The sequence below is a fragment of the Ambystoma mexicanum genome, chromosome 11 (genome assembly GCF_040938575.1).
Source record: "Ambystoma mexicanum isolate Mex_15411 chromosome 11, UKY_AmexF1_1, whole genome shotgun sequence".
NCBI classification, from domain to species: Eukaryota; Metazoa; Chordata; class Amphibia; order Caudata; family Ambystomatidae; genus Ambystoma; species Ambystoma mexicanum.
In genome coordinates this window covers 1119830962-1119858321 of record NC_090934.1, presented here as the reverse complement: position 1 = coordinate 1119858321, position 27360 = coordinate 1119830962, and the positions used below count along the sequence as shown (strand labels likewise).

General features: G+C 51.1%; 1 protein-coding gene across 5 annotated transcripts in view; it reads left to right on the top strand.

The window, feature by feature from the left end:
• The window catches only part of SCAPER (S-phase cyclin A associated protein in the ER), a 4210252-nt gene that overhangs the window by 1699472 nt on the left and 2483420 nt on the right, over nt 1–27360 (top strand). For all 5 annotated transcript variants that reach the window (XM_069624455.1, XM_069624453.1, XM_069624454.1 and 2 more), the window contains exon 14: nt 5459–5599. In XM_069624455.1, the coding sequence (XP_069480556.1) occupies nt 5459–5599 (141 nt within the window). The remainder of the gene's footprint in view (nt 1–5458; nt 5600–27360) is intronic.

The following is a 27360-nucleotide window of genomic DNA, read 5'->3' as shown; positions in this document are numbered from 1 at the left end:
GGGATTTCCCTACTTAACTAAAACTAATGATAGTCTGTGTCAGGAAGTCCAAAGTAAATATCTGTCTCAAACTTTATAGGGATGTCGGCATCAAATTAAAAAGTGTTCAAACAAATGCTCAGAGCTTCTTCCAGCTCTTGGTCGGAAAGGGTCTCTCCTTTCCTCAGGATTCCAAATAGTTCCCTTTCGATCACAAAGGGGCTCCCTTGCCCAAGATTTAAAGTCTCTCTCTGTTTTCACAACACAATTCCTCAGGATACTTCCTAGCTTTCAGTCTTTTTTGGCTCTTTCTTCAATACCATAAAGTTGAACTCTTTTAGTTCATAATATGCAAGCTTTGCTGGATATTCAACTATAAACATATAGATGAGTCAAGTGGTGTCTCTTTAGTGGGGTGTGCTCGATCTAGGCGCAGTTGTTGGACCACACGGTCCACCCATTACAGGTCACTCAACCGACACACCTGATTGCCTTCTTTTACACAATTGCACCACCACTGTTTCAGCAACTGTGGTATTGGACTTAGATTCTTACAGTTCTTTTCAACACTTGTTTTGCCACTGTTCACTTATTACATTATCAGGCTTTCTCTTGTTTTTGCCTCAATTTCAACTTGCAACTTGTACAGTTCCTCTTTTCCTTATGGCTCTTGCCAATGCTTGCTTTCTCTAAACTTGTACAATTCACAGTTCTTTAAATTCCTTACAAATGCTTTCTTTCTTTAGTTTCCATAATTCACAGTCCCTTTCTATCACGGAAAGCTTTCCTCCTCTTTCCCCTCATGTGGCATTCACTCTTTATTACTTTCCTTTGGCTCGGTATTCAAAATTGCATCTCATTCATATCCAAAACAATGTAATTGCAAATTCCCAGTTCACTCTCCTGCTGGGAATTTGCCCCCTGCTCACGGGCTTCTCATTCAATTTCAAGTTTTCAAGTATATTGCTTTTCTGACCATTTCCTCGGCCGTACCAATTTTGCTACAGTTCGATATTCTCAAACGTCCTTTCTTCACATTTCCATAGCCGTTAAACTTCATTGTTTCACATTTTCTATACCGGCAATCACATTTTATCTGCTGTCGCTCACTCACTCGCAAGCTCTCCAACCTTTCTTCACCATGCGGCTCGCACCACAGTGTCCCGGAGTCACTCAGCCTCACTTGACTCACTGGGTATGCTGTCATCATGTGCCCTTCTCCAGTTCGGTCGGTCCGAACTGGAGAAAGGCACATGAGCTGCAGCTGTTCCCGGCTCGACAAGCCCCTAGTCCTGGGCCTCCGACACCTCTGGTTTCCGGAGTGGGAGTCCTCTTGACTCCAAGAGTTGAGCAGCCGAACCCTGCCACCGGAGACCTTCTGACAATGCCAACCACACACTGCTTCCTCTGCAACAACTCTGCAACATCTCTGTGCTTCGGACACCCGCCTCCCTGCCTTTTCCACCGGCTTCTCTGTCTGCAAGCAACTTCTCTCCTTCTTTTGACTCGTGTCTTGACTCTTCTCCACCTGACTCTTCTCCTTACACTCACCTGAGAGTGCCATTTATACCACCCCTTTGGCTCCAGGTGCAGGCCATTCACATTGTATTCACAAGAGTCTTGGTACTCATCATCCCTCTTCCCATTACCAGAGTGGTGTTTGTGCATGTCTGAGTTAATAAAGGCTGAATGAAACTGTCTATGTGGTCTCTTCCTCGTCTCCGTACCAGAGTGGTATACATTGGGAGATGGTTTTCTAACAGAATAAAGGAAGGCATTGTTAATATCCCATAAAAGTCTGGGGGACATTTAATTCCAGATGCAAGGGAAATGGGGGATACCGTGTCCCACGCAAGGGTGCCTCACCCCCATGCTCCAACTCTCCTCCTCCCAGGTGTTCCTTCCGCACATATACACCCCTAGGGTCAGGATCCAAAAGTGATGGCCTTTCTCTGGCCACCTGGGGGGAGGAAAGTTTGGGGAAAAGTGAGGATCCTCTTAATTCCTCACAGCACCTTTAGAGAGATTCTTGGGCTGAATCCTCCTGTTAACCCACTGGTGGTGGTATTGGGAGACAGAGTTGAGGAAGGTCTTTTTTCAATGACTACCTCTACTATGTCTCTCATCTCCCACCTACTGTATGCAGTCTGACTAACTAGTGCACAATTCTGGAAATGTTAACAAAACCAATATTAGCTCCTTAGTGAGTGAACATTTAGGATGTTCTTGCAATAGAAATGATCCCATAATACTTCAGAACATTCATTGATTAACAGAAGGACAAGAAACCGGTCCTACACCAATGATACTGAAGAACCTCTTTCTGCTTTGAAATTTAAGCCCACGATTTATGTAGCGCCAAGTCTGACACTTTCGGTCCTCTAGTTTGAGATGTTTATCTGGCTGTGCTTAAGCTTTAAAGACCTGCTTTGAACCCTACAAGCTAGATGGTGGTACAGCCCTGAATGTTCCCAATGTATTGTACAGGACCGGCCCCCTTCATTCCGTCAGGTCCGATTACGAGGTTCCCTTGGCAGGACCCGGATCAGATGCCTGGTAAAACCAGGCGTCTTTTCTGGGTGCCCTGAGGGGAAGAGGGAGGTAACAGGACACTCATAATGTGCCCATTGTTACCTCCATCCCCATTCCATTGAGCCCTTCGGGGCTCAAATGGGAATGGGGAATGGTTCCTGCAAGGAGGATTTACCGGGTCCTCCTATCTCGGAATGACCCGGTAAGTCCCCATTGCAGGAAACTGGTAAAGGAGCCCGGTTTGGTGGCAGCCATGCAGCTAATAGCTCCATGGCTACCACCAAACTCGTAATGAGGGCCTATGCTTTAAGGATTGTTCGCGGAACCCATTTAATGTTGGCCTGTAACCCCTAATGAGGTACACCGCACTTTGGCTCCCAAAGATAGGTTGTTGCTCAATAAATGCACAAAGTAGAATAAACAACCTAATAAATATTACTCTGATTCTCACATATGCATGTATGTCACGCATCGCCAAGCAAATAATCATAATAATAATGGCCTGTCTAAGTTTGCTCCAATTTCTCAAACAATCAATAACCCCCCGTTCTGTCTCGATTCAATGTTGGATACAATCAATTTCATGTTCCCTCCACTGTCTTTCACGTATTCATTATTTTTGACACATTGGTTTAAACAAATCACATAATGTATATAGTTATAAAATAAGGGGTCCAAATCTAATAAACATACATTAACTACAAAAAAAAGTGACACACAAAAACAGTTCCCCAAAGGCCAGCGAAAATCATGGTGCAAATAATCGTATTGATTTGGGGACAAATTTCGTTTTCTGATCTTTTTGTTTTCGTCTTTGACCGTTATCAGTGGTGTGTTTTTTTATTTTTAAAAAGCTCTCTCATTGGCAATCTTCGGCATTTCTGCAATGTGTATCCCCTTAAGCACCGACGGAGAAGGCGTCCTGATTCACTCGCAAATCCAAGGGATGGCCAGAAACTGGATTAGATTTTAAAATGTGGTGAGGGGGAAATAATCAAAAAAGAAATACATTTAAAAATGAAAACGTTAGGCGGGAGAGTCGCTTCTGCCTCACAGGAGTATGACCTGATTTCGCCTGTCGAAGCACGCATGTGTTCTTAACACTTTAATGCTTGTGATGAGGAGATGGGACTGAATGACAAGCTATAAATAAATTATCCAAATGTAAAGCCTGCTGTGACTAAAATTCGGGCTTGAACTCACTGCTACAAGGCAACAAATCTGAATAATTTACTGTTAATGTCAGGGGAGAACGTAAACGTGCCATGTCCTCATTTGGCAAGGGACCCATTTATAAGGATATTTGAAGAAACATTCCTACCCAGATATCGGGCCCGCCTGAAGATGACCAAGGACCTAGTTCAGAATGGTGCCTGACGCCTCTCCCCACGCGCCCGCCAGTCTATAGGTCGGTTTAATCCGCACGCATAGCGCCACAATGGAAATGCTTTGATGTGCGGAATTTAACACTTTTAAAATGCAAACGGTACGTTTAAACATGTACTTAAGAGGCACTTTAAGTACTTTCAGTTGGTGCCCTTCTGTATCTCAGTGTATATATCTGATCAAATAAGCAAAATACTATAAAACATTGGAAAATGACCTATTGTGTTTCTCGTACTTTGCAGCTTTTTTAAAACATCGGCCCTGTGGCACCAACAGTCCGCCCAGATTAACATCCTACACGAGTGTGTTGCTGTTTGCAGCACTGCTCCCGTAACGCGTGACCCGTGTCCCTGTGTGCCATTGAAGATTCTGGTTCCTTTTTCTGCAAGGATCCATTTTGAAAGTTTTTTGCAACTTCCGAGTCTGCCTGCTCTACTCGACTGCTATACTCTTAGTTTGAGTAGTGGGGATGTTGATACCTCATAGTCTAAAAGGCCCTGATGCTAAGGAGCTCATAATGTAAGCATGTCTAACTTTGTGAATGCCTTAGGTTTCGATTGCGAATTTGGTGGTATCACCAAAACATGCAGTATTTGGGAATGCATGTTTTACCGATCTATCAAATTATGAGTTTCAAACCTGAAACTTCAGTTCTGCCCGTAATTACTGCCACACAAAACCATTCATTGATGCTATATTGCGTATGCAGTAATATGGCCTTTCCTCATGGAGTATTTATTATGAGACTCCCAAAATGGGGAGTGATTGACGGGTCCACATGACTCTGAATAACACAGACCCTTTGTTACCACATGCTTACCACTCTCTGTAACAGTAATACTATTTGATGATATTTATGGCGAAAATACAGCCAAACTTGTTTTAATCAGGCCCTATGTCTCTAAATCTGAGGCCTTGCTATTCTGATGGGCTCAGCCTTTAATTCCCTACTCATCCGTGTGCCTCTTAGTCTGCTGCTCTCTTAGACTGTGGGATTCTTAGACAAACACCTAGACAGTCTATATGCCCTTATAGTGCTCAAGTCTAACGAGATGTACCCCACTTCTCTTCTACTGTGAGAGGCTCTGATATTTTCCTAATATGGGTGGATCCAATTTCCTCCTAGTTTAAGGGAATCTTGAAGTTGCCTGGTGTGCTCAGCTCGAATATATGACATCACCCTAGTCTAAGGACTTTCCGACTCTGTGACCCTCTTAGTGTAGGCAGTACTGACTCAGAGATCTTTGTCTGAAGGGCTCTGTCTATGAGGTAGTATTAGTCTGAAGGATTTAGGTCGAGACACTTCTAGTTTCTGTCTCTGCAAGTCGTTTAGGCAGGGACTAAAGGTTGCTAAACTTCCCCAAAACTTGGTAACTTATGCTCCTATCTCCCAAAATATTGTCACATCATCCACCCACACCACCATAATCATACATTAACCGCACCACTGTTCTGTGCATCCAATCCATGCAATCGTGTTTACCCATTCTTTTGCAAACGAAAATGAGACCTATTGGTTTTGCCAATGCTTTGACTTGGGTCATTTATTCTTGTCTTGAAGGAGAAAGAGGTTCGAAAATGGAAGGAAGAGTTGCTGGATCAGAGAAGGAAAATGATGGATGAAAGATTAAATCATGCAGAATTCAAACGAGAAGTGCAGCTACAAGCTATTGTAAAAAAGGCACAGGAAGAAGAAGCAAAAGTAAGTTTACATTAGAGACTAGAAATTATTAGGGTTTGCATATTTTAGTAATTTTTGAACCTTTGTCAATTTAAAGCTTTAAATGTGCTCCTTTTCATAGGGGTGGTCCTTTTTCCCTAAACCACCTGTTCCTCAAGGTGGAAGGATAGCCCAGGGTCAACGCATTCGTCTTGGAAGCAAGACACTGCAGTGCAATACAGGTTCAAATTCCAATCCTGCGCTTAGAAACCTATCGCTGATATTAAGCATGTTATAAAAGAACACTTATAATTATAACCATTCAGGCATCATGTAGTTAAAGTCTCCACCAGCATACGTTTACCACAAATGAAAGTCTTCCCGAACCTCTAGGCTTCGTAGTTCTTGAGGTCAGAAGCTGCACATTCCTTGGATTGATTATATTATTTACTCCTACTTCTCCAGCATGGGGTCTGGCATGGATTCACATGCTCATGAATATTCCCCGTCGTCAGGCTGGGAATCCTCTGTAAAGAAAAAATCACTTTCCGTTACGTTTCTGAACTGTCTTTCTCCTAATAAACAATCACTGGTCTCTGGGTCATACTGCCCCCAGCCAATGACTGCCCTCTACCTAAGCCCCTCCTCTGGCAGCCATCTTCAGATTTTTACCGCACGTTCAAGTGTTAGGAGTTCTCGTGCTATAGCTCTCGAGCTTTTACTGCGTTTTGCGATTTTTCAAAGAGTTTAACCTCTTTTTTTCAGTCAATCGAGACTCAAGCTCCACAGTTTCTACTTCCGATCACCGGGATCCCGTTTTGGAATTTTCTACACCCCTCAAGGGTGAGATTTCATCGAGTTTCACTTCTCGGAGGCTTCCGGAAGATCTTTGAGGCCTACCCCGCATGGACATGGCCCAGGACAAAGGAAACACGACGCCCGGATCCAAGCTGTTCAGAAGCTGCCCTGGATGCGGATTACAAAACGTTTTCAAGGAGGATGAGCATTCCCAATGTCTCTACTGCCTTCACGAAGACAAAACGCACGTGGAAAAGGACTGTGCGTTTTGCAAGAACATGTCCGAACAGACTATGAGGGATCGTCGTGTCTGCCTCAGCAACTGGCTGGAAGGGAGAAGCCCAGCGGCAGGTGAGAAGAAGAAGTCAGAGCGGTCTTCTAAGACCTTTGAGGGCACCCCGGCGACAGGGGCCCAACAGAAGGCAAAGCACTGCGAGTCCGTGGGCACCGGGAGCGCTGATCACTCGGGCTCCTCGGCTGCCAGGCAGGGCGCATTATCACCGACGCCATCAACCACAAGCCAACGCTCTGGCTCGGGGAAGAGAAAGTCGGAGAAGCTTCGGGAGAAGTCCTGGTCGATCCCGACGGAGACAACCGAGGGTGAGCAAGGCGGTGACCCTCCCGCCCCAAGGTGAAGGCCTCAGGCGCGCCTAAAGTCGTGAAGGCCCTGATTCACCCCTTCAAGACCTCAATCGAGTGAGTCATGGCGGCCCTGTCGAAGTGGAGGCGACCTCGGGGCCTAGAGTTTCCCTGCCACTGCGGAGGGAATCCTCTTTTCAGCCCATGGATAAGACCCCCGTGAAACCCCAGACGCAAAAAGAGGGGGGGGCCTGGTGGCCATTACGGAAACAGATTCAGCCTCTGAAGAGGAGCTGGCAGGCGCCACAAAAGGTCCTGAACAAGAAGTTCAAGGAGGTCCGGTCATACGGAGGGATACCGACGAGGCGGACGAGGAAAGCGACGGCAGTGCTGACGAGGAACCGAGAGCCGCGGAGGGGACAGAGCCTGCTCCCCAACCGTTGCTCCCGTCGCAGCCGGTGCCTATGCCACAAGACAACTCAGGGACGACCTTGATGGCGATTCAGGCCTTGTGTACGGAGATAAGGACAAGGTTGCCCTTACCCCCGACGGACGATCCAGCGGAGCCTGGACCGTCAGAAAGTCCACCAAGCAAGCGGTGGAGAATTCACCCCCCGCCCCCTTTCCAGCCTGCACGGTCTTCACAGCCTTCATCTCCTTCCCCTGTTCCGAGGGATGAGACGGGAACGGAGACGGCAATGACGGGGGATGGATGACAACAGCGGTGACGACGGAATGGACCTTCCTTCACCACCCCCTCGGGCCGCCCTACCCGACGAAATTGGCTGCCATGATCGCCAGGGCATCCAAGCTTTTCCAGCTCTGCCCCGAAGAGCAGAAGAAGGAAGGGTTCCTATACCAACGGTGTGAGGCCAAGAGGAGGACGGTCCTCTCTGTTCCATTACTGGACGACATCTGGGACGAGGGGCTGACGCTCCTGAAGAACCCGTCCACGGCTCCTGCCGGATTTGGACGTCTCGGCGGCAGCCAAGAAGAAAGCGGCGGGGGCGACGGCCTCAACTTCGACTTCCCCATCGGACAGCGAGGGGAAGAAACTGGACACCATGGGACGACGGGTCATCTCGTCTGCAAAGACGACGATTAAAGCGGCCAACGCACTCGCGATTGTGTCACGCTACGACAGGGAGATGTGGTTTAAGATCGCTCCCCTGCTGGACTTCCTTCCGGACAACAAGAGGGCTGTGGCCCTGGAGATCCTACAGGAAGGCGAAGTGGCATCAGACCACGCCATTACGGTGGCCATGGACATTGCTGACACCGGTTTTCGCCAGATGGGCAACAGCGTTTGCCTCTGTCGGCACGGCTGGCTCAAGGTGACCGATATCCGCCAGGACGTTCAGACCAGGGTTCTGGACATGCCCTTCAATGGGAACAACCTGTTCGGCAAGACAGTGGACGATTCACTGCAGGCCATCAAGTCAGACACAGAGACTGCTCGGGCCTTAGGTGTCCTTCAACAGCGACGGCCGTCCTTTCGGAACACCGGAGGCAAGCAAGTTGCCTCCAAAGGATTTGGCGGCAGCTCTTCGTTGTACCGCCAGGCTGCCCGCTCCTCGTCGCAGTAGGCTTACAGAGGACGCAGCAAGACAGGAGGATCTCATCATCGTTGTCGAGGAGGCCAAGGCGGCAAGGCCGCGGCCAAGTAGGACTGAACCGGCCGTGACGTCGGGCCCCCACCTGAGCACCCCGTTGGGAGGCCGGCTGGCGAGATTCGTCAAGTGTGGGAGTCCATCTCCACCGACCGTTGGGTGCTGGATGCCCTGGCCCGCGGGCACACTCTGGAATTTTTAAGGAAGTGCCCCCGTATTCCACCTGTGGCCAGGAAGGAAAACCACGTCCCTCAACTGCTACTGGAGGTACGGACGATGCTAAAAAAGGGAGACATCAAACTCGTCCCAAAGGCTCCAGAGTATACTCTCGCTACTTCCTCGTAAGGAAAAAGACCGGCGGATGGCGGCCCACCCTGGACCTTCGTCGTCTAAACAAGAACATCAAGTCCCAGAAGTTCCAGATGGTCACCCTCCAGCACGTGCTGGGACAGCTGGAGGAAGACGACTTCCTATCGTCGCTGGACTTGGAGGATGCCTACTTTCAGATCCCCATTCTAAAAGGACATCGAAAGTTCCTGCGATTCGTGGTCCAAGGGCGACACTATCAGTTCAAGTCCCTTCTCTCCGGATTGAAGTCAGCGCCCAGGGTGTTCACCAAGTGCCTAGCACCAGTGGCGGCGCGGCTGCGTCTGCAGGGGATCCACGTCTACCCCTACCTGGACGATTGGCTCATCCGAGCGAAGACAAGAGAACTCGCCGTCGTGCACACAGCAAAGACCGTCCAACTGCTCACAGATCTGGGATTCTCGATTAGCTTCGCGAAATCCCACTTGCTACCAGGCTCGACACAGTGGCGCGATTGGCTTCTCCGTCGGAGAAAAGGACGAAGGCCATCTTGAGCAAGGTGCAATGGCTGTCAACCATGGCCAGGGTGAGGTCCATCAAGTCCCTGCTCGGCATGATGTCCTCGTGCATCTACCTCGTGCGCCTGTGCATGCTGCGGATGCATCCACTGCAAGAGTTCCTCGACGCCCGTTGGTTGCAAGCGACGGGTACCTTCGAAGACAGGATCTCGCTCAACGAGACCTTCCGCCAAGCGATCTGGTGGTGGGGCACCCCCGCGCATCTGGCGGCGGGCATGGACTTCCAGATCCCGGCGCATCAGGAGACGGTGACGACAGACACCTCCCTGGAGGGATGGGGAGCGCACACCAGAGATCTCCATGCAAGAGGCCTTTGGCTCCCGGAGGAGAGGTCACTGCACATCAATGACCTGGAGCTCTGAGCCGTGTTCTGGGCCCTCAGGTCGTTCCTTATGTCCCTCAAGGGCAAGGTGGTAAGGATCTTCACTGACATCACCATGAAGTTCTACATCCGGAAACCGGGTGGCACCAGATCCCCAGCCCTATCCAACGAGGCCCAGGATCTGTGGCACTGGGCCGTCGCCCAGGGGATGTTTCTGGTACCCTTCTATCTGGCAGGAATAAAGAATACCATTGGCCGACTCACTCATCAGGGAGCTGCGCTTGTGCCACGAGTGGGAACTGCGGCAGGATCAAGTGGATCTCCTATTCCAACGATGGGGCAATCCCCAGATCGACCTATTCGCGATGGCGACGAACACCAAGTGCCGGAGGTTCGCCAGCAGGTTTCTCCAGCCGGGGAGCATGGCCGATGCCTTCTCATTCCCCTGGGACGGCCTATTCCTGTATGCGTTCCCACCATTGCCGTTGCTACTGTGACTCATCAATCAACTCAGACGGTTCCGGTGCAGGATGATCCTCATCGCACCGGCGTGGCAGAGGCAGATCTGGTTCCTGGACCACCTGGACATGTCAGCGTCCCCCCCGATCAAGCTGCCGACGGACGCGGATCTTCTCGCCAGAGAAGGGGGAGCAATTCTCCACCACGAGCTGGGGTCGCTGAACTTGCAGGCCTGGCTCCTGCAGCGCTAGAGTTTGGAGGGTACGATATCCCGGCAGACTGCAAGGAGGTGCTTGCAAAGGCCAGGGCGTCCTCGATTCTCAAGTGCTATGGACACAAATGGAAGAGGTTCTCTGTCTGGTGCCGTGCACAGAAGATTAACCCTCTGCGGATTACAGCCCCTCAAGTGCTGCCGTACCTATTGTCGCTGGCCAAGCCGGGGCTAGCTGATGCCTCCATCAAGATCCATCTAGCGGCGATTTCCCGTTACACCAGAACTCCGGGGCGGTCATCTCTATGGTCCCACCGCCTGGTGAAGGAGTTCATGAAAGGACTGTTCCGGTCATTCCCGCCAGTGAAGGCTCCGGCCCCGGCGTGGGATCTCAACGTGGTGCTGAGCAGGCTCATGGGGCCGCCATTTGAGCCGCTACACTCGGCACCGTTGAAGTTCCTTTCCTGGAAGACAGCGTTTCTTGTGGCCATCACCTACGCACGACGAGTGGGAGAGATCCAGGCCCTCTCCTGTAAGCCTCCATACCTGACATTCCACAAGACGAGGGTAGTGCTGAGGAAGCACCCCTCCTTCATGCCCATGGTGCCGTCGGACTTCCATCTCAACGAGCCCTTGGTTTTACCTGTTTTCTTTCCGTCGCCTTCGTCACCGGCCGAGAGGACTTTGCACTCGCTGGATGTGGCTAGAGTGCTGAAGTTCTACGTGGACCGCACGAAGACCCTTCGGAAGACATCACAGCTGTTTGTGAACTTTGGACATGTGAACCAATGGAAGGCTCTCTTGAAGGGTTCCATGTCCAGATGGCTCTCTGGCTGCATCATGCACTGTCACCGGTTGGCAAACTGACCGTTGCCCGGCCGCCCGAGAGCCCATTCAACCAGAGCGATCGCTGCTACCACGGCGTTCTTGTCTGGTGTGCCCTTGCTGGACATCTGCAGGGCTGCTACATGGAGGTCGAAGATTCCAGGGAGGAGTCCAGAGTCGGCCAGGCAGTGCTGCGCAACCTGTTCACCTGAAGGTGGGCCTGGTGAGGAGGTAAGAGATGCTTAATGTTGAGTTGATGTAATGCTTAATGTTGAGCCTTGCCACCTTCCGTGGTTGTGCATGTGTGTACTGCTATGTATTCTTGTATTCATGAGCATGTGAATCCATGCCAGACCCCATGTTGGAGAAGGAACAAGTTACTTACCTGTAACTATTGTTCTCCAGCATGGGTCTGGCATGGATTCACATGCGAACCCTCCCTCCTACCCCTCTGCGGCTCTTCACTTGGTCCTACTGCCACTTTACGTGCTACCAAATCTGAAGATGGCTGCCAGAGGCGGGGCTTAGGGAGAGGGCAGTCATTGGCTGGGGGCAGTATGACCCAGAGACCAGTGATTGGTTATTAGGAGAAAGACAGTTCAGAAACAAAACTGAAACTGATTTTTTTCTTTACCGAGGATTCCCAGCCTGACGACAGGGAATATTCATGAGCATGTGAATCCATGCCAGACCCATGCTGGATTTCAACAGTTAGAGGTAAGTAACTTGTTCCATCCCGTCCCCTTTCCTCCATCCTGTATGGGTGTCCCTCGCTAGGGACGGGAACAGAACCTTTTTTCACCAGAAAAACAACACTTTCCCTTTAAATGTATACGGGCGCGGGGGTGTGCTCACCTAACGCCCGCCCATCGGCGTTACTCCTCAGTGCTCTTTTCCGCATCAACGGGAACAGATCGCTTTCACCAGCACTCCTGGGTGAAACCTCAAGCTTTGTAATTCCATGTGCTTTTCCTAATCTTTGTTTTTTTTCTAATTTTTCAGGTTGGGAACACTGTCGACCAGAGTCCTTGTCCGTCTCTTGCGCATGTCGACCGCGGCTGGCTTCAACAGGTGCCTTTCGTGCAATGGTTCCTTCCCCACATAAGATCCGTACGCACTTTGCCTCCGGTGCTTTGGGGAAGACCACAGATGGGAAGCTGCTCAGCGTGCAGCGCCCTCCCACCCCGATCCCTACGAAACAGGCTGGCGCGGTGGAGAGAGTTGTTCTCCAGGACACCACCGGAGAACATTAAGGAGTACGCACGCATGAAGACCAAGAAGGTACACATACACTTTTCAAAAGCATACAGCAGGGGCAACTCCTTCCCGGGGAAGCCTTCCGACAGGAGGGGTCAATCAGACCCTCGCACTGGCAGCAAGGACACTGAGGCTCTGGTAGCTACCGGCTTAACGGCAAGGGGTTTAAGGGCCCTACCGGTTCCACTGCCGAGGGGCCTATGGGCTCTGGTACCGGGACACATCCCGAGGGGCTTAGCTCTGCTACCGGGCTCACGTCTGAGGGGTCACCTTGATGCAGTGCAGACAGCACAACCAGCCTCATGGCCAAGGGCCAATTGCCTATCATGCCCACGCCTGAGGTGCATGGGGGGGGGCAACACTGATGTGTCCAGGCATGAAGGCTGAGCCCAGGCCCACATCGTCCACAGCACGTGCGGAAGGCACAGATAAGATGGCGGCGCGTGCAAACAGAATGCCACCCAGGACAGAAAGTCGCCAACATGGTGAAGCGCAAAGGTGAGAGCCTGCGGCCAGGGCAAATTGACATTCCTGGGTCAGCCTATGTACCATGACGGCATGCACTCGCAAGGAGGGAGCAGGCAACAGGACTTTACTACACCTCAGCCGGCCCTGGTGCAGGATCATACCCAGCCCGCTTGCAGCGATCATGTTCTTGACAAATTTGTGACTCTCATGCGCTCCTCATAGATGGGGAACATTCTCAACGCATAATCCAGGAGATGCTGCCTCACACACCGGATCCTCAGCAGGTGCCTGCACAGCATTTACCTCCTCCACCTACATTGCCCATGCCTCCGGTAATCCGGTAGTGGCGCCTGCACCCCCAGTGCTAGCACCTGGGCCTTCTTCAGCAGCAGAACTAGCACCTATGGACCCAGGGGTCCCTCGTAACACAGGTGACCTTCCTCCGCTAGGGCATTCCATGACAGGATTGCCAGGTTAGCCGATTACTTAGGCATTCCCCAACCACAGAGGGAGCTGCCAGAGTTTGGGATACTGGCCGAAGTGCTCACCATCAAAGCAGAATCCAGATCAGGCATAGCTTTACAGAAGGATGCAGAGGCCCTTGCGAAAAAGGGTTGGCTGAAGTCCCATTCCACTCAACAACAAATAAGAGGTTGGATGCGAAGTTCAGGCAAGTGGATGGAGACACTCTGCTCTTATCAGTGCACCCCCAGCCACTGTCTTCAGTCATTGTGGCGGCATCCATGAATGCCAAGCCCCAGACTTCCTCTACGAGCACCGCAACGTCTGTCTTGCTGGGCATGGAAGAGAAAATGCTTGTGGCCTACGTCAAGAACGTCTACTCAAATGCAGGACTTCACCTCGGACAAGCCAATGCCAACGCCATCTTGGCAGCGGCTAACCAATGTCTGTGGAGAGAGATAGCAGACTTCTTGCTGGATATTCCGGTTGATAAATAAGCCTGTTTCGTGGCTGGACTCTCTGAAGCGAAGCTTGTAGCACAGGACATCATGGAGTCCATGGTGGAGCACATGGATACTGTGAGCAGGGCTATCTGTGTGGCAACAGACAGGAGAAGGATGGCATGGTTTAAGGCAACCAGATTCAATCCTGATGTCCAGGACAGGATCCTAGACTTACCCTTCGAGGGCGGTGACTTGTTCCACTCCTCCATGGACTAAGAGCTTGATAAAAGGAAGAGCAGGTCACAGACGGCCAAGTCCCTGGCCATTCTTATCAAGCCAGCAGCTAAAACCTTCTCACAGGGCCACTCTCGATCTGACAGAGGCCGATCTTTCTGCGGTTTCCGGGGCTTCCATGACCGCCGGTCCAGGTAACCAGACAGGTCACCCAACCAGCACAGGCGAAAACACCAAAAGTCTTCACACAAGGGCTTTTTTCAGTCCCCCTCTGTCATCAGCCTCAGACCCAAAAAAGCAATGACGGCTCTTCTCAGGTCCACAGCACACCAGTTGGGGGCAGGCTGGACCTGCACAGTCAAGCTTGATGCTCACTGTTTGCAGACTCATGGGTGATTTCGGTGGTCTCCTCTGGCTTCCGACTTCCCCAGCCATCCCGCCCTCCTGTTTTCCCCTGCTCCCCTTTCACAGATTGGGACTCCCTCACTCTTGGCGCAGATTCATTCCCTGGTGGAGAACGAGGCAGTGGAGGAAGTTCCTCTCCCTCAGCAGGGACAGGGATTTTACTCCTGCATCTTTGCCATTCAAAAGAAGAACCAGGTGGGCCTGCGAGTGGTCCTAGATCTTTCCGTCCTCAATCTATTCCTACCTCTGCAAAATGGTGACGCCAATGCTTATAGCCCACTCGCTGTGTGGGGGGAATTGGATGTGCTCCCTTGAAAGACACATATTTGCATGTCCCCATAGTACAGCACCATCGATCCTTCCTCAGGTTCAGTGCCATGGGGTTGCACTTTCAATGCAAGGTGCTGCCGTTCGGCTTGAACTCGGCACCAGCGGTATTCACAAGACTGATGAACGGGGTGGCGGCCCTGCTCAGATCGAAGGGCCGCCATGTGTATCCGTACCTCAGTGACTGGTTCGTCAGAGGGGAGTCCCCGGAGTAGGTCAGGCACTCATCTACACTCTACGAACTGGGGTTCTCATTCAACTTTAAGAAGTCACAGCTCTACCTTACACAAACTCTTTTGTTTCTGGGGCTACTGTGGGACACTCAGAAGCAGAGGGTGTGCCCCACAGGGGAGAAGGTGGCGGCGATCAAAGCTTCCGTTGCTCACTTCCTCAGCATGACAGCAACTACGGCCTAGTGGTACCAGCACCTGCTAGGAGTACTGTTGGTATGCCTGCTGGCTTTTTCTTACACCAGGCTGCGAATGAGGAGGCTGCAGCTTTATTTTTCGGCATCCTGGGATCAGGAGTCGGGTCATCAGGGAGCCCCGGTCACTATACCTGCGCTCCTACAGCAGGACCTCATGTGGTGGAGGCAGGATGTGAACCTCGTGGGCAGATCATTCAGACCACCTCCGGCGGATCCTACTATGACTACGGACTGCTCTCTCCAGGGGTGGGTGCTACCTTGGGGGCTCACTCAGTACGTGGTCTCTGGTCCAAGACCGACCAGCAAAATCACATCAATTGGCTGGACTCAGTTGGATGGGCTCTGACAATTACAAGTGACAGTGGAACAGGAGTCCTTCAGGAGATTTTCAGCAGTTGGGGGTCAGCCTATCATAGACCTGTTTGCAACGGGGAGGAACCGCACTTATCAGCAGTTTTCCTCCTTGGGGGGAACGGGCGCAGCTCCCTCTGGAACGTGCTCCAGATCCCCTAGGATGGGATGTGGGCGTACGCTTTTCCTCCTACCCCGCTCATCCACAAAGTTGTTTGCAAGATAAGACAATCCCAGGGGCTGTGTCTCATCCTCATAGTGCTGCAGTGGCCTGCCAGGCCTCTGTTCTCAGACCTGCGGCAGCTGTCAGCCCAAACAGAAGTCCCTCTCCCGATCGAGGAGGGCCTGCTCCTGGTGCAGCAGGGGTTGAGGGGGCAGTGATTCACGTTTGCCCAGAGAGGCTAGCCCTAGAAGCCTGGTACCACAGCAGGTGACTCTGCTAAATCTACAGCTGTCCCAAGACAAACTAGAGATCATTCAGGGAGCCAGGAATCAGGCTACTCGAAAGCAGTACAAGAGCAAATGTACCAGGTTCTGCTTTTGGCCCAAGTAAAATGGAGTGGATCCGCTAACCTGCCCTCTGGACCAGGTGTCTTTTTCGGCATCCTTAGCCAGATCAGGGGTTCAGGTAGACACCTGCATGACATACCTAGCGGCCATTGGCGCATAAAGGAACTTGGACAGGTTCACTTTTTCCTTGACTAATCCAGTGGTGAAGAGGCACCTTGTGGGGTTGACCAGACTTTACCCGCCTGTCAGACGCCTGCACCCAGTCTGGGATCTGAACGTGGTTCTTAGCGCCCTTGCCCACAAACCATTCGAGCCCATGGCCACAGTGAACATCACATTGGTCACGCTCAAAACAGCGCTGCTAGTGGGGCTTACTTCAACTCAGAGTAAGCGAGATTCAGGCTCTGGTAGCTTCTGAGCCCTACATTTTCTTTCATCAGGACAAGGTTGTGCTCTGCACGCACCCCAAATTGCTACCAAAAGTGGTCTCCTCTTTCCACATTAGCGTAGAGATTGTGCTCCCCACATTCTTTTTGAAAATCCGAAAGAAGACGCAGAGAAGGCTCTCCACTCTCTAGACAGCAGAAGAACTTTAAAATTCTATCTCCACAGGACCAAGCCCTTTCGCAAGACCGATGCCTTATTTGTCACATTTGGAGGCTCAAGGCCTGGACAATAAGTATCCAAGGCCTCAATAGACAGATGGATGACTGCCGCCATCCATGAGGCATACAGGGATCAGTGCAAGGAGTCTCCAAGGGGCATTCCTGCTAACGCTGTAAGAGCCAAGGCAGCCGCTGTTGCCTTCCAACGGCATGTCCCGTGGCAAGTAATTAGCAGAGAAGCAACATCAGTCTTGAGGCATTCCAGGGGGCGTGGCCTGAGCCTTGATCCTGTCTTGCAGAGACTAATACTACTTGTGGAAACGCTGCTAAGCAATTTTCCTGGATGGGAAGCCAGCACCTATCTACCCGACCCTGCTTCGATGAAAATCAGAGTCAGAGAACCAGTGTAATTCTGAACGAAAAATGGATCCCGAGAGCCCCAAGATGGCCGCTGCTGCGACACCCTAGAAAGACGGTGCAGCCGACGCAGTAGCTGCCCCTGCTGTTTGCCGCTGGGTGTCAGAGCTGAGCTCCTCTTGACGTGGATCTCCCTGCAGTGGTCGTGAGTTGCTTGGTTTGCCTCCTGGGATATCTGTTGCTGCACCATGCATTCAAGGGGTGCTTGTGCTGGGGGAGACGCACTGCCGTCGCCAGAACCTCACTAAACGGACCTCCGTGTGGTGGTCGGGAGCTGCTCTGTTGACCCAGAACAACCACTGAATCTCCTGCATCTGTGCGGTGCTCAGACAGGAAGGATGCTCCACCCTTGCCTGCAGCGCCGAACGGAGAGCCACTCTTCTGCTGCGTGGCTGCCTGTTTTTGCCTGCAGGAGAAACCGACTTCCTGACACAGCTCTGACTGTGACGCTGGGTTGCGAAACAACGTTTTCAGTGCAACGCCCCCGCTGCATTGTCCTGGTGCACCCAACATCAGGTGCATGATGCCCTGGGGCCGGTACTTTGGTTCCTGCAGGTCCCTGTGGGGCACGGGCACCGGTTAGTTTACACCTGCCCCTCCTCACTTCCTCAGGTGCCTGAAAGTGCGAACTGGGGGTCAGTGCAATTCTTGCTGGGTCCTGGGTACCCTTATTCTCCCCCAGCTGGTGCACTTGGACAGGGTGTGCCCGCTGCTGGAATCATTCATTTGGAGTCCCCCCCTTGCGTGTAAACACCTAACTATCGCTGTCTGCAATTCTGCCTGCGTTGGCAGTGGGCTGTAGCGCCCAAGGAAACTGGGCCTGTAAAGCACCCCCTTGCTGCTACACACTCCCTTGCCTGCCACAACAACCTTATTCACACACCCTGAAGGCCAAGGCCCACCGGACCCATTGGCGGCTGGTGAGTTTGAAACCTGGGGGGGCGTACATTTCCCCGGGGCACTATGTGAGCTTGTGCACGCAGCACGCGAGCCCACCACACCTAGAAGGGGTGCAGGGGGGGTTTGTCCCCCCGCAAAATTTTTTTAAAAATGCCAATTTACTGTCCAAAAAACCCACCGAAATATGACAAAAAGCATTAGGTTTTCCATACTAATGGTGGTACATTACTGGTACGTGTGCAAGTGTGACGGTGTATTTTACAGCAGCTTGTATTGAGAATAGCTGGTACTATGGTGTATGCATAACGAAATTCATTATATAGCCAGTAATGATGGAAACATATATGTTTGTCATGATGTGCCTTATGTGGCAATAAGGAAAGTTTCAAGAAGCTCTCCCAGCCGAGCCGAGCCAGGAAGGCCTCCGGTGGAGGAGGGAAGGTGTGTCACGCATGTATGCAATTATTCTGGCATAGGTGCAGCGTGCCGAATAACCTTGTCAAAGCAATCCCGATGGTGTAAATTGCCTTATGGTAATGGGGGCTGCTGGTGGGTAACACTAGGTGCACAGTGCCTGCTCGTAATGCAGTGCAGTGAAAAGAAGTGCAATATTATTCAGCAGCTAAAAAGAGCACAGCACTAAAACTGAAAACAGCGTCTAGCACTACCATCAAATGGCAGCAGCAAATAGCACTACCAGCAACCCCTAGAAGTGCACACTACTGCAACCAAGCACCAACCAGCATCCAGAACTGCCATCAGCCCCATGAAATACACTGCACAGCAATCTAGCAGCATCAAACATCACTATCCTCAAGCCAAGTGACCAGCATTGCCATTGTGCTCCAGCAGCACCACAGAGCCCACTGCCATAGTTCATAATTAAGCACACCCGTGGGGCACCGCCGGGGGCCCAGCATAAGCAAAATGCATACAATGGTCCCTGAGCAATAAAATGACCAGCCACAGGTCGGTGCCACTGCCACCCCTGCACAGGCGCACACAAGTACCAAAGGAGACTGAAGCTCAGGCCAGCATAAGCAAAATGCATACCTGAGTAGCCACGGGTGCAGTGCCACCCCAGAAAAGGAGTCCATTAATGTATTAATAATACATTTGCCAGCCCATCTGGCTCACTGGCGGAGATGCTGCATTTTATGTTTAGGCGCTAACAGTACATTGCGCAGCACTGCAGTCCAAGGCACAACGAGAATTAATCGGCCATGCAAGAAAGTTTTTAAAAAATCATATTATGTACCAGAATTTTCGGCCATAAACCCTCAAAATCAATGATACATGACAGGACCAGCCAATAGTATGTGCCGCATTCACAGGTAGAAATATTTCATACATTTGATCCAATTGAATTGATTGCAGTTCTGTGCTCGGGTCGTTCATGCACTTGGCACTATTTGGAAAGTGATGCATTTGATATTTTGAGGTTCTGCTTCCTGGTGGAATCGGCGCTATTCGAGCACTCACCAAGCCAGTTCCAGGTGCCAAGACTCGGGAGAGGACTGCGGGCCAGGGAGTCAGTCGTCGTTGACGACTATGCAGATTTTGGGGGTAACGGCCTGGAACTGGCTCGGTGAGCACTCGTTTACTTTGTTACGGTAACGCAGTAAACAAGCACTCAAGCCAGTTCCAGGCACCACGAGGAGAGGACTGCGGGCCAGGGACCACCGGACCGGTGCAGAGTAGTGGGGGCAGCGGGGCTGGCAGCAAGGCTAATCTGCTGCGAGGTGGGAGGGCTAGTAGAGACTAGGGGCGAAGTGGCTCAATCAAGCAAAGCGAGTGCGCGAGATAATATACCACCACCGGACCCCCATTGCAGACTTGCAGTGTATGCTTCTCCCTTGTATAAGCTTGTAGGCCTGAACCTACAAGCTTACAAGCTTAAGCATACACTGCAAGTTGCAACTCTGCGGCCCACACAAGTACACGACCAGCATTGTGCGGGCCGCAGCGCATATTCAGGCAGGCAGGATTCTCGCAGTTACTATTAAATTAACTTACCTTTGCGAATCAATCTGGACTGGACTCCGTCAGGAGGAGGGCAGGCAGCAGGCGAGCAGGGACAGCACGTCCGGTGACCAGTCTCGTCTGTGGATGGGCCTGGTCCCTGGCTGGAAGAAGTCCATATCGACCAGCAACAGGGCTCGGAGAGAAACAACTAGAACGGAAGGCGAGGCACCGTGTGCCCATGACCCGACTCCACCCACCACACACCAAACGGATTTTCATTGGCTGGCAAACAGCCAATGAGAATCCATCCATAATCTGTTGTTGCTATGCGTGCTCCATAGCCCACAAGGAGGAGAGGACACTCTACGCTGTTTGCGTAGAATGCCAAGAGTGCAGGGCCACCCCTCCAGCGCCCCGCCAGCTTCTTGAATGGGCGAATGGTTACGTAGAGTGCGTGGAGCTACAAGCTCCACGCACTCTACATTGCCGAAAAGCTACTAAATCGGGACACGCCCCGCCGCAGTAGCAGGCCTGGTGGGCCCGTCCAGCAGCCCAGGCTGCAAGGCTGCAGAGCGGCAGATTAATAAATAAATAATGAATCTGCCACTTTGCACAGGTTTTAAATGTGTAAGTTAACTTTAAGTAGAGAAAGAGAGACTCTCTTCTCTTCTTCTTCTCTCTGTGGTGGGGGGGCGGCGCCCCCCCACCCAATGTAAACAGCCGCCACTGACCGGACCTATACTTGTTACATCCTGCATAGTGCTATTAACAGAGTGTCGCACTGCTCTGCGGCTTGGAGGCGGCTCACCTGAACCTTAATGAATATAATGTCGCCCACAAAACGCAAAGGGATAATGGACTTGTTCGCTGGCCAAAATAGAACGTGTGAGTCCTTTCAGCCCACAGAAACTACACAAGCGGCTACCTTCACCCCAGCACAAAACCCTCAGGAAAAACAGATCCTTGCTGCAGTTGCCGCTTTGAGAGCCTCACTGGAAATAAAGATTAATGAGGTAAAGATTGGCGAACAAATTGCTCTGTCAAGATGTGAGACAACTGGCCGAGAGGGTCACGACCATTGCACCTGGACTGAGGGAAACTGTGGATACCACCAACGATCTTGTAACAAGGGTCAAAGAACTGGAAAGAAGAAACGCCACCTTGGAACTACGCACAGAGGATTCTGAGGGAAGATCCCGTAGAATCAATATACAGATGCTGGGGCTTCTGGAGGGTGCAGAGGGTACGGACCCAACCTCATACATCGAATATTTGCTACAGCAGGAGATTGGGCCTGGTAACCTGTCCCAGAAATGTGCGGTTCAACAAGCCCATAGGTCACTGCAGAAGAGATCTTCACCAGGATCCCACCCCCATCGCGAGGATACTGAATTTCCCAGACAGGGAAGAGATCCTTAAATACTCTAGGGAAGTGGGGACATACAGCGAGACAATTCCAAAATTGCCATTTTACTGGACTACACGCCTGTGGTCCTAAAGGCCAGGAATCCGTTTGTAGCGATCAAAGCAAGACTCAGGCAACTAAACCTCAAATATATGGTAATATACCCTGCCAGATTAAAGATTATCTACAATGGCAGAACGTACTTCCTCAACACCCCTGCTGCGGCGACCATGTGGTTAGAACATAACAACCTGGCCGATGACGATGGAGCCGACACCTGACCTCTGCAAATCCCACTTATCCTGATCACACGCCTATATGACCCCTGGCTCCCAGTAGGCAGTGCAGGTTCGAGATGACGCTTTGTATGGGCATGCAAAATACTTGGTGATCCACAAATTGAACTCATCTACCTTACTGCTGGCACCTTAAGTATGCTCCTGAAATGTTACTATTTGTGTCTTAGAGTTTGATGTACCGTAATGTCGGATAACCGCTTGAGACTTCTCACTTTCGGTGGGGTCAAAGCTCTATCACCCTGCCACTGTCCTTATTGGCCTGCTCTAAGTTAACAATGGGCGTCAGCCTGTTCTGGATGCCGTTAGCCGGTACCCAACGGCCAGGTTTGGCCTAAGTGGCACGGGAATGTCTGATCGACGAATGGTTGCTAGGCGATGTTACCTAGTTTTGTTGTTATTAACGTTATTTTGTGCTCTCCAGGCTTTTTGGCCCATAGGGTATGGCTGTTGGTCTAGCTACCGAACAGATATGGTGTACTTACACTCTAAGTTTAGATACTTAAAGGGGACGGGTGGACTGGACGCAACTGTGTTGGAAGTGTTGCTTTTACAGGCTCCGGTGGGTGGGGGTCACTAGCTGGATGCGTGGTCTGTGTGGCACATATCGTAACCATGGCCTCTATTGGAATATTGACCTGGAACGTCCGCGGGTTGGGCTCCTACCATCGTAGGAACAGGGTGAAGTCCTATCTGAAAGGGAAAAGGTATCAATCGCCTGAATTCAGGAGACCCACCAGCTGGCCAAAGAACAAGAGAAGGTTTTCAACCTCTGGGGCAGGACCGGTATCAGAGCTACTTACTCTAAACATTCCAGGGGAGTACTTACATGGATAGATGGATCATTGCCATTCCAACTGTTAGAAGTTGACCGGGACAAATAAGGGCAGTATCTGATCCTGAGGGGTTACCTGGACCACAAGGAGCTATGCATTGTCAATTCGTATTTTCTAAATCATGGCATCCCATCTCATGTCCGCACACTATGTGCTCAGGTCTCGTCTAGTCAAGATTGTTTCTTCCTTTGGGGAGCAACTTTAATTGTGTTAAAGACATCGTGCTTGCCAGATCCTCTCCATCTTGTGGGGGTCCGTCACTTGCAGCTGCCGTTCTCAATGCGGCACTCACTGACTTGAACCTGGTGGATGCCTGGAGGGAACTATAACTGGAGTCTAAACGTTACTCCTTTTACTCGTCCCCCATGACCTGTACACTAGGATCCACTATTTCTTTATTGGGAGGCACCAAATGGCCGATACCTGTAACGCTGAGTATTTGGGCCGCTCGATTTCTGATCACTCCCCTCTGGTGATTACATGGAACACTGGGACTCCCAGACCTCCAATCCCAACGTGGCGTATGCCTACTGATGCACTGACAGACAAAGTCTTTAAAAATGAGCTACAAACCTCGTTGTCTGAATTTCTACAACACAATGAGGGCAGCGTAGATGAGTTGGGCACTGTTTGGGAAGCTTTGAAAGTGGTGACCAGGGGGGAAATCATAGCGAGAGCAGGGGATATCCGTCGGAAATTGAGGGAGGAACTGGAAGCCAAGGAGGATAGGATCCGTATATTGGAAGCCCAGCACATATGCCTGCGGGCAGAATAGGAGAATTTGGCTACAGCCCGCTTGTGCTGCCTTGAGGCATGGGAGAGGTTGTCTAAATTCAACTGTTATTTGCTAAATTCAACTGTTATTTGCACCATTAGGGCACATGCAGAGGGAAATAAACCGGGGAGGCTTCTATCATGGCTCTGTAAACAGGAACTACCAAGACCCCCGACCACCCTATTGCATGATGAATGTGGGGCCCCATGGAGATCCCAAATCGCAATTAATTATATTTTCACTGCATACTACTCCCAGCTATATAGTCATACAGACCAGGTGCCCCATGGAGAACTAACGGAATCTCTATCCCTCATTTCGCTCTCCCGCTGCTCACTGACACGCAGCGGGCACTCTTGGACCAACCAATCACATTAGAAGAACTGAGTGACACGATTGCCTCACTTGCTACATGTAAAAAACCTGCAAGCGATGGCCTCCCCCTGAATTTCATAAAACAAATAGCCCTACGTTAGCGCCAGTTCTATTAAAGGTTTTTGAGGAAGCCTACGCTAAAGATGTACTTTCGGCCAGCATGAGGGAAACCTTGATAGTACCCATACCTAAACCTGGGAAGCCCAGAGAAAGATGTGACGCGTACCTTAGCTATCGTAAATTATGATGTATATTGACCACTATACTGGCGGGGAGGCTTAGTAAAGTCATTGCAGACCTTATACACCTTGACCAAACTGGATTTGTTCCACGCCGGAGGACTTCTTTAAACCTACGTAGGCTACAACATGTAATTGAACAGACCAACTCCTGTGAAGAAGACTACGTAGTGGCGTCTTCAGACGCAATCAAGGCCTTTGATTCCCTCTATTGGGGATTGGGTGTTTGCTGTGTTGCAAGGCTTTGGAATAAGAGAGTGTTTTATTCGTTGGGTAGCATTGTTATATTCGTCACCCACTGCTAGGGTCAAATCTGGCAGATATATCTCAAACACATGGAATATCCAATGGGGGACACGCCAAGGCTGCCCGCTGTCTCCTATGTTATACATACTGGCGCTTGAGCACTTCTCAATACTCTCTGGGATCTCCTTCAATAGAGAGGCTTGCCTCTTCCCCTTGGCTGGTCTCCGTGAAGAGATTGAAACCACCTTACTGAACCTGGGGCTCCCATGGGCTGTGCGCTCCTTTAATTGACTGGGTGTCCAGATTATGCATAAGCTGGAAGACATGCACACCCATAACACCCTGGGAGTAGTCAAGGGTCTTCAAAAATCCATGTCCTTGTCGTCCTGACTACCACTTTCACTTATGGGTAGTATAGCAATTATTAAAATGATTGTTCTCCCAAGGTTTCTTTACTACTTTACCAACGTCCATTACTACATCAAAACCTCCTTCTTTCGCTCACTAGACACACTGATTAGAGGGTTACTATGGGCCCTGCCCGACACAGACTTGCTTTGATAGTATTATTCCTACCCTATAGAGATGGTGGTGTGCAACTGCCCAGGTTAGAGTTCTATTACCTAGCAGCCCAGCTCAGCTTTGTAACAAAATGGCTGTTTGTTGATATTACCTCTGAAACGCTGTTACTCAAACACCTGGTTGCCCCTGCCCGCCTCAATGTCATGCTATGGCTTCCAAGTACCTGCATGAATTCCTTCCTGTTGATAGTGGAGCTGGGCAGGAATATATGGTTCTGGGTGTTGAGACTGCTTAACATTTCCCGCCCTTACTCACCTAATGTCCCAATAGTGGCAGATGTGTGTAAAACAGGGATGATGTTGGGTTTATGAGGCACTTGGAAGAATGGGACATTTCCACATGGAGTGACATGTACAAGAACGGTAGTTTCAGCAATGTGGACAACCTGGCCCAACAAACCGGTCTCCCCAAGGGATAATCCCTTTGGTACTTTAGGTTGGCGGGGTAGGCTAGACAGAAGTGGAGCGAGTGGCCTGCTGAACCAGAGGAGACAACTACTGGAGCTAATGTATGCTTTAGAGGATGGCTGGAGGCCAGTATCCGGATTATATGGTTGTTTGCTGAACAGGCCTAATCCTCTGGCTCTAAAACTAAAAGCTTGCTGGGAGTCAGATTTGGGAACCAAGATTGCGGAACAGTCATGCGAGAGGAAGCTTATTTTCCATAAAAAGGTGTCCCAGGAACACCCGCTTCAAACTGATTCAAATTAATGTGCTTCACCGCACTTACATGACGCCTAGCAGAGTTGCAAAATGTAACAAACATATGAACGCAGTCTGCCCCTGGTGCCGCCAAGATGACGCAGTCCTACTCCATATGTTTTGGAAATGTGTTAAAGTGCAAAGGTTTTGGACTCAAATAGAACAGGCCTGTGAGACAGCAGGGGTTGTTAGATACAACTGGGACCCTACAGAATGCCTCCTTGGCGCGTACCCTAGGAATAGCAAAAATAAGCATATTATTAGATTCATGGATCTGGTGTGCATCCTAGCTAAACGACGCATTGCTATGTCCTGGAAGTCACCGGGGGGGCTCACAGTACAAGCAGTGGTACAGAAAATTTGAGGTTTGGAGTGAAGCTGGAACAAGAGTGTGGGCTAGATCGTTGCATGACTTAGACAACACCCTTGGGGACTCCTATGAATCCTGGAAGATGCTTGTCTTTGATATATTTCACCCCTCAGATGCTAAACCTCAGTGAACAGTTTACTACCTGCCTTTTACATTGCTGGTGTTGAGAACAAATGCCAGTGTTTTGTATTTGTATCTGTATTTTGTTTATTTATATTGCGCGCCGGGCCCAAAGGCATCTGGGCACAATTTTTAAGGTTACAGGTTACAGAGAATGCAGGTCACAATAAAACATTGCATAATACAGTCTACCTAAAGCTATGTACAAGTAAATACAGGGGTGCAGGAAACACAATACAGTAAAACAATGTACAGTGAGTTGTACAGTATATTTACACAATAAGTTACAAAGTCAAGAATAGGTGGGGCGTGGCTTGATGGCCACGTAGAAGGACAAGCTCTGGGGGAGCTCCTGCGATCCGACATCGATCCGAAGTGAGAAAGGAGCTTTGCAGGAATACCAAACTGCTAGCAGCATACCCACGGACGTCTGAATAGATGGAGCGTATTCTGGGCACCGGGAAAATGCAAGCAGTAGCGGAATGAGCGAGATACGGCGTCTCGCGAAAAACTGGGTGCCCGTGCCGTGAAGGAAGACAAGATGGCCAGTGGCGGACAAAGGGTCATAAACTGACCAAGGTGCCGCGAACAGGAAACCTGCAGTTGTGGCTGAGCCCGGGTCTGCCGTGATGCCGCACCGCCTGCAGGGGCTAACCCGAGGGGGACGGGACGCGGCTGGCTGGAGGGGATCCACAAGTAGCGCTGCAGCGACAGAGCGCAGTGGTGCTGCGGAAGATGCACCAAATGGCCGTCTGAGCCCTGCCGAAGTATAGAAAACAGGCCCGTTTGGCGGACCTGGCCGGATGCAGACACAGGCACTGGGGCCAGTGGCGAGTGAGAGCGTGGTGGGAGTCAGCGCTGCCCCCGACTGCTGAGCACTGAGGGGGCTAGAGAAGTGAGAAAGCTGTGGCGCTGCCAGCACCGAAGGAAGCTGGCAACACAGGAACCCGGCGCGTGCTGCGCTGCGAGGACGTACCCCCGGTGGGTCGGTGGCCTTGCACTACGGGAGCCCTGGAGAGTGCGCGACATAATGCGTCGACCCCCGCAGTTGCCCGGAGCACCAGACGGCTGGGACCGGACTCGATGGAAATCAAGAGCGGGCGGGCGGCCCTGCAGTATCCTGAGTGGAGACGAATAACTGGCCCCAATTGAGCACGGTGGCGTCGGAGAAGGTCGCCCTTGCGCGGTGAAAGGGAGCGATCGGCCCGGACACGGGCCGCCCGACGCGGGCCCCTGGCTTCATTCCACAGCCCCTGCACTGGAGCGGATGAGTGAATAAAATACGGGCCGGAGGGAGCAAAGTGGCGCGCCCAAGTCACTGGGCGCATATAGTGCCTAGGAACTGGCACAGGAGGCCCAAGAGAGGGCTGGCGAGCTCGGGCCCTAGCGGGGCACACCA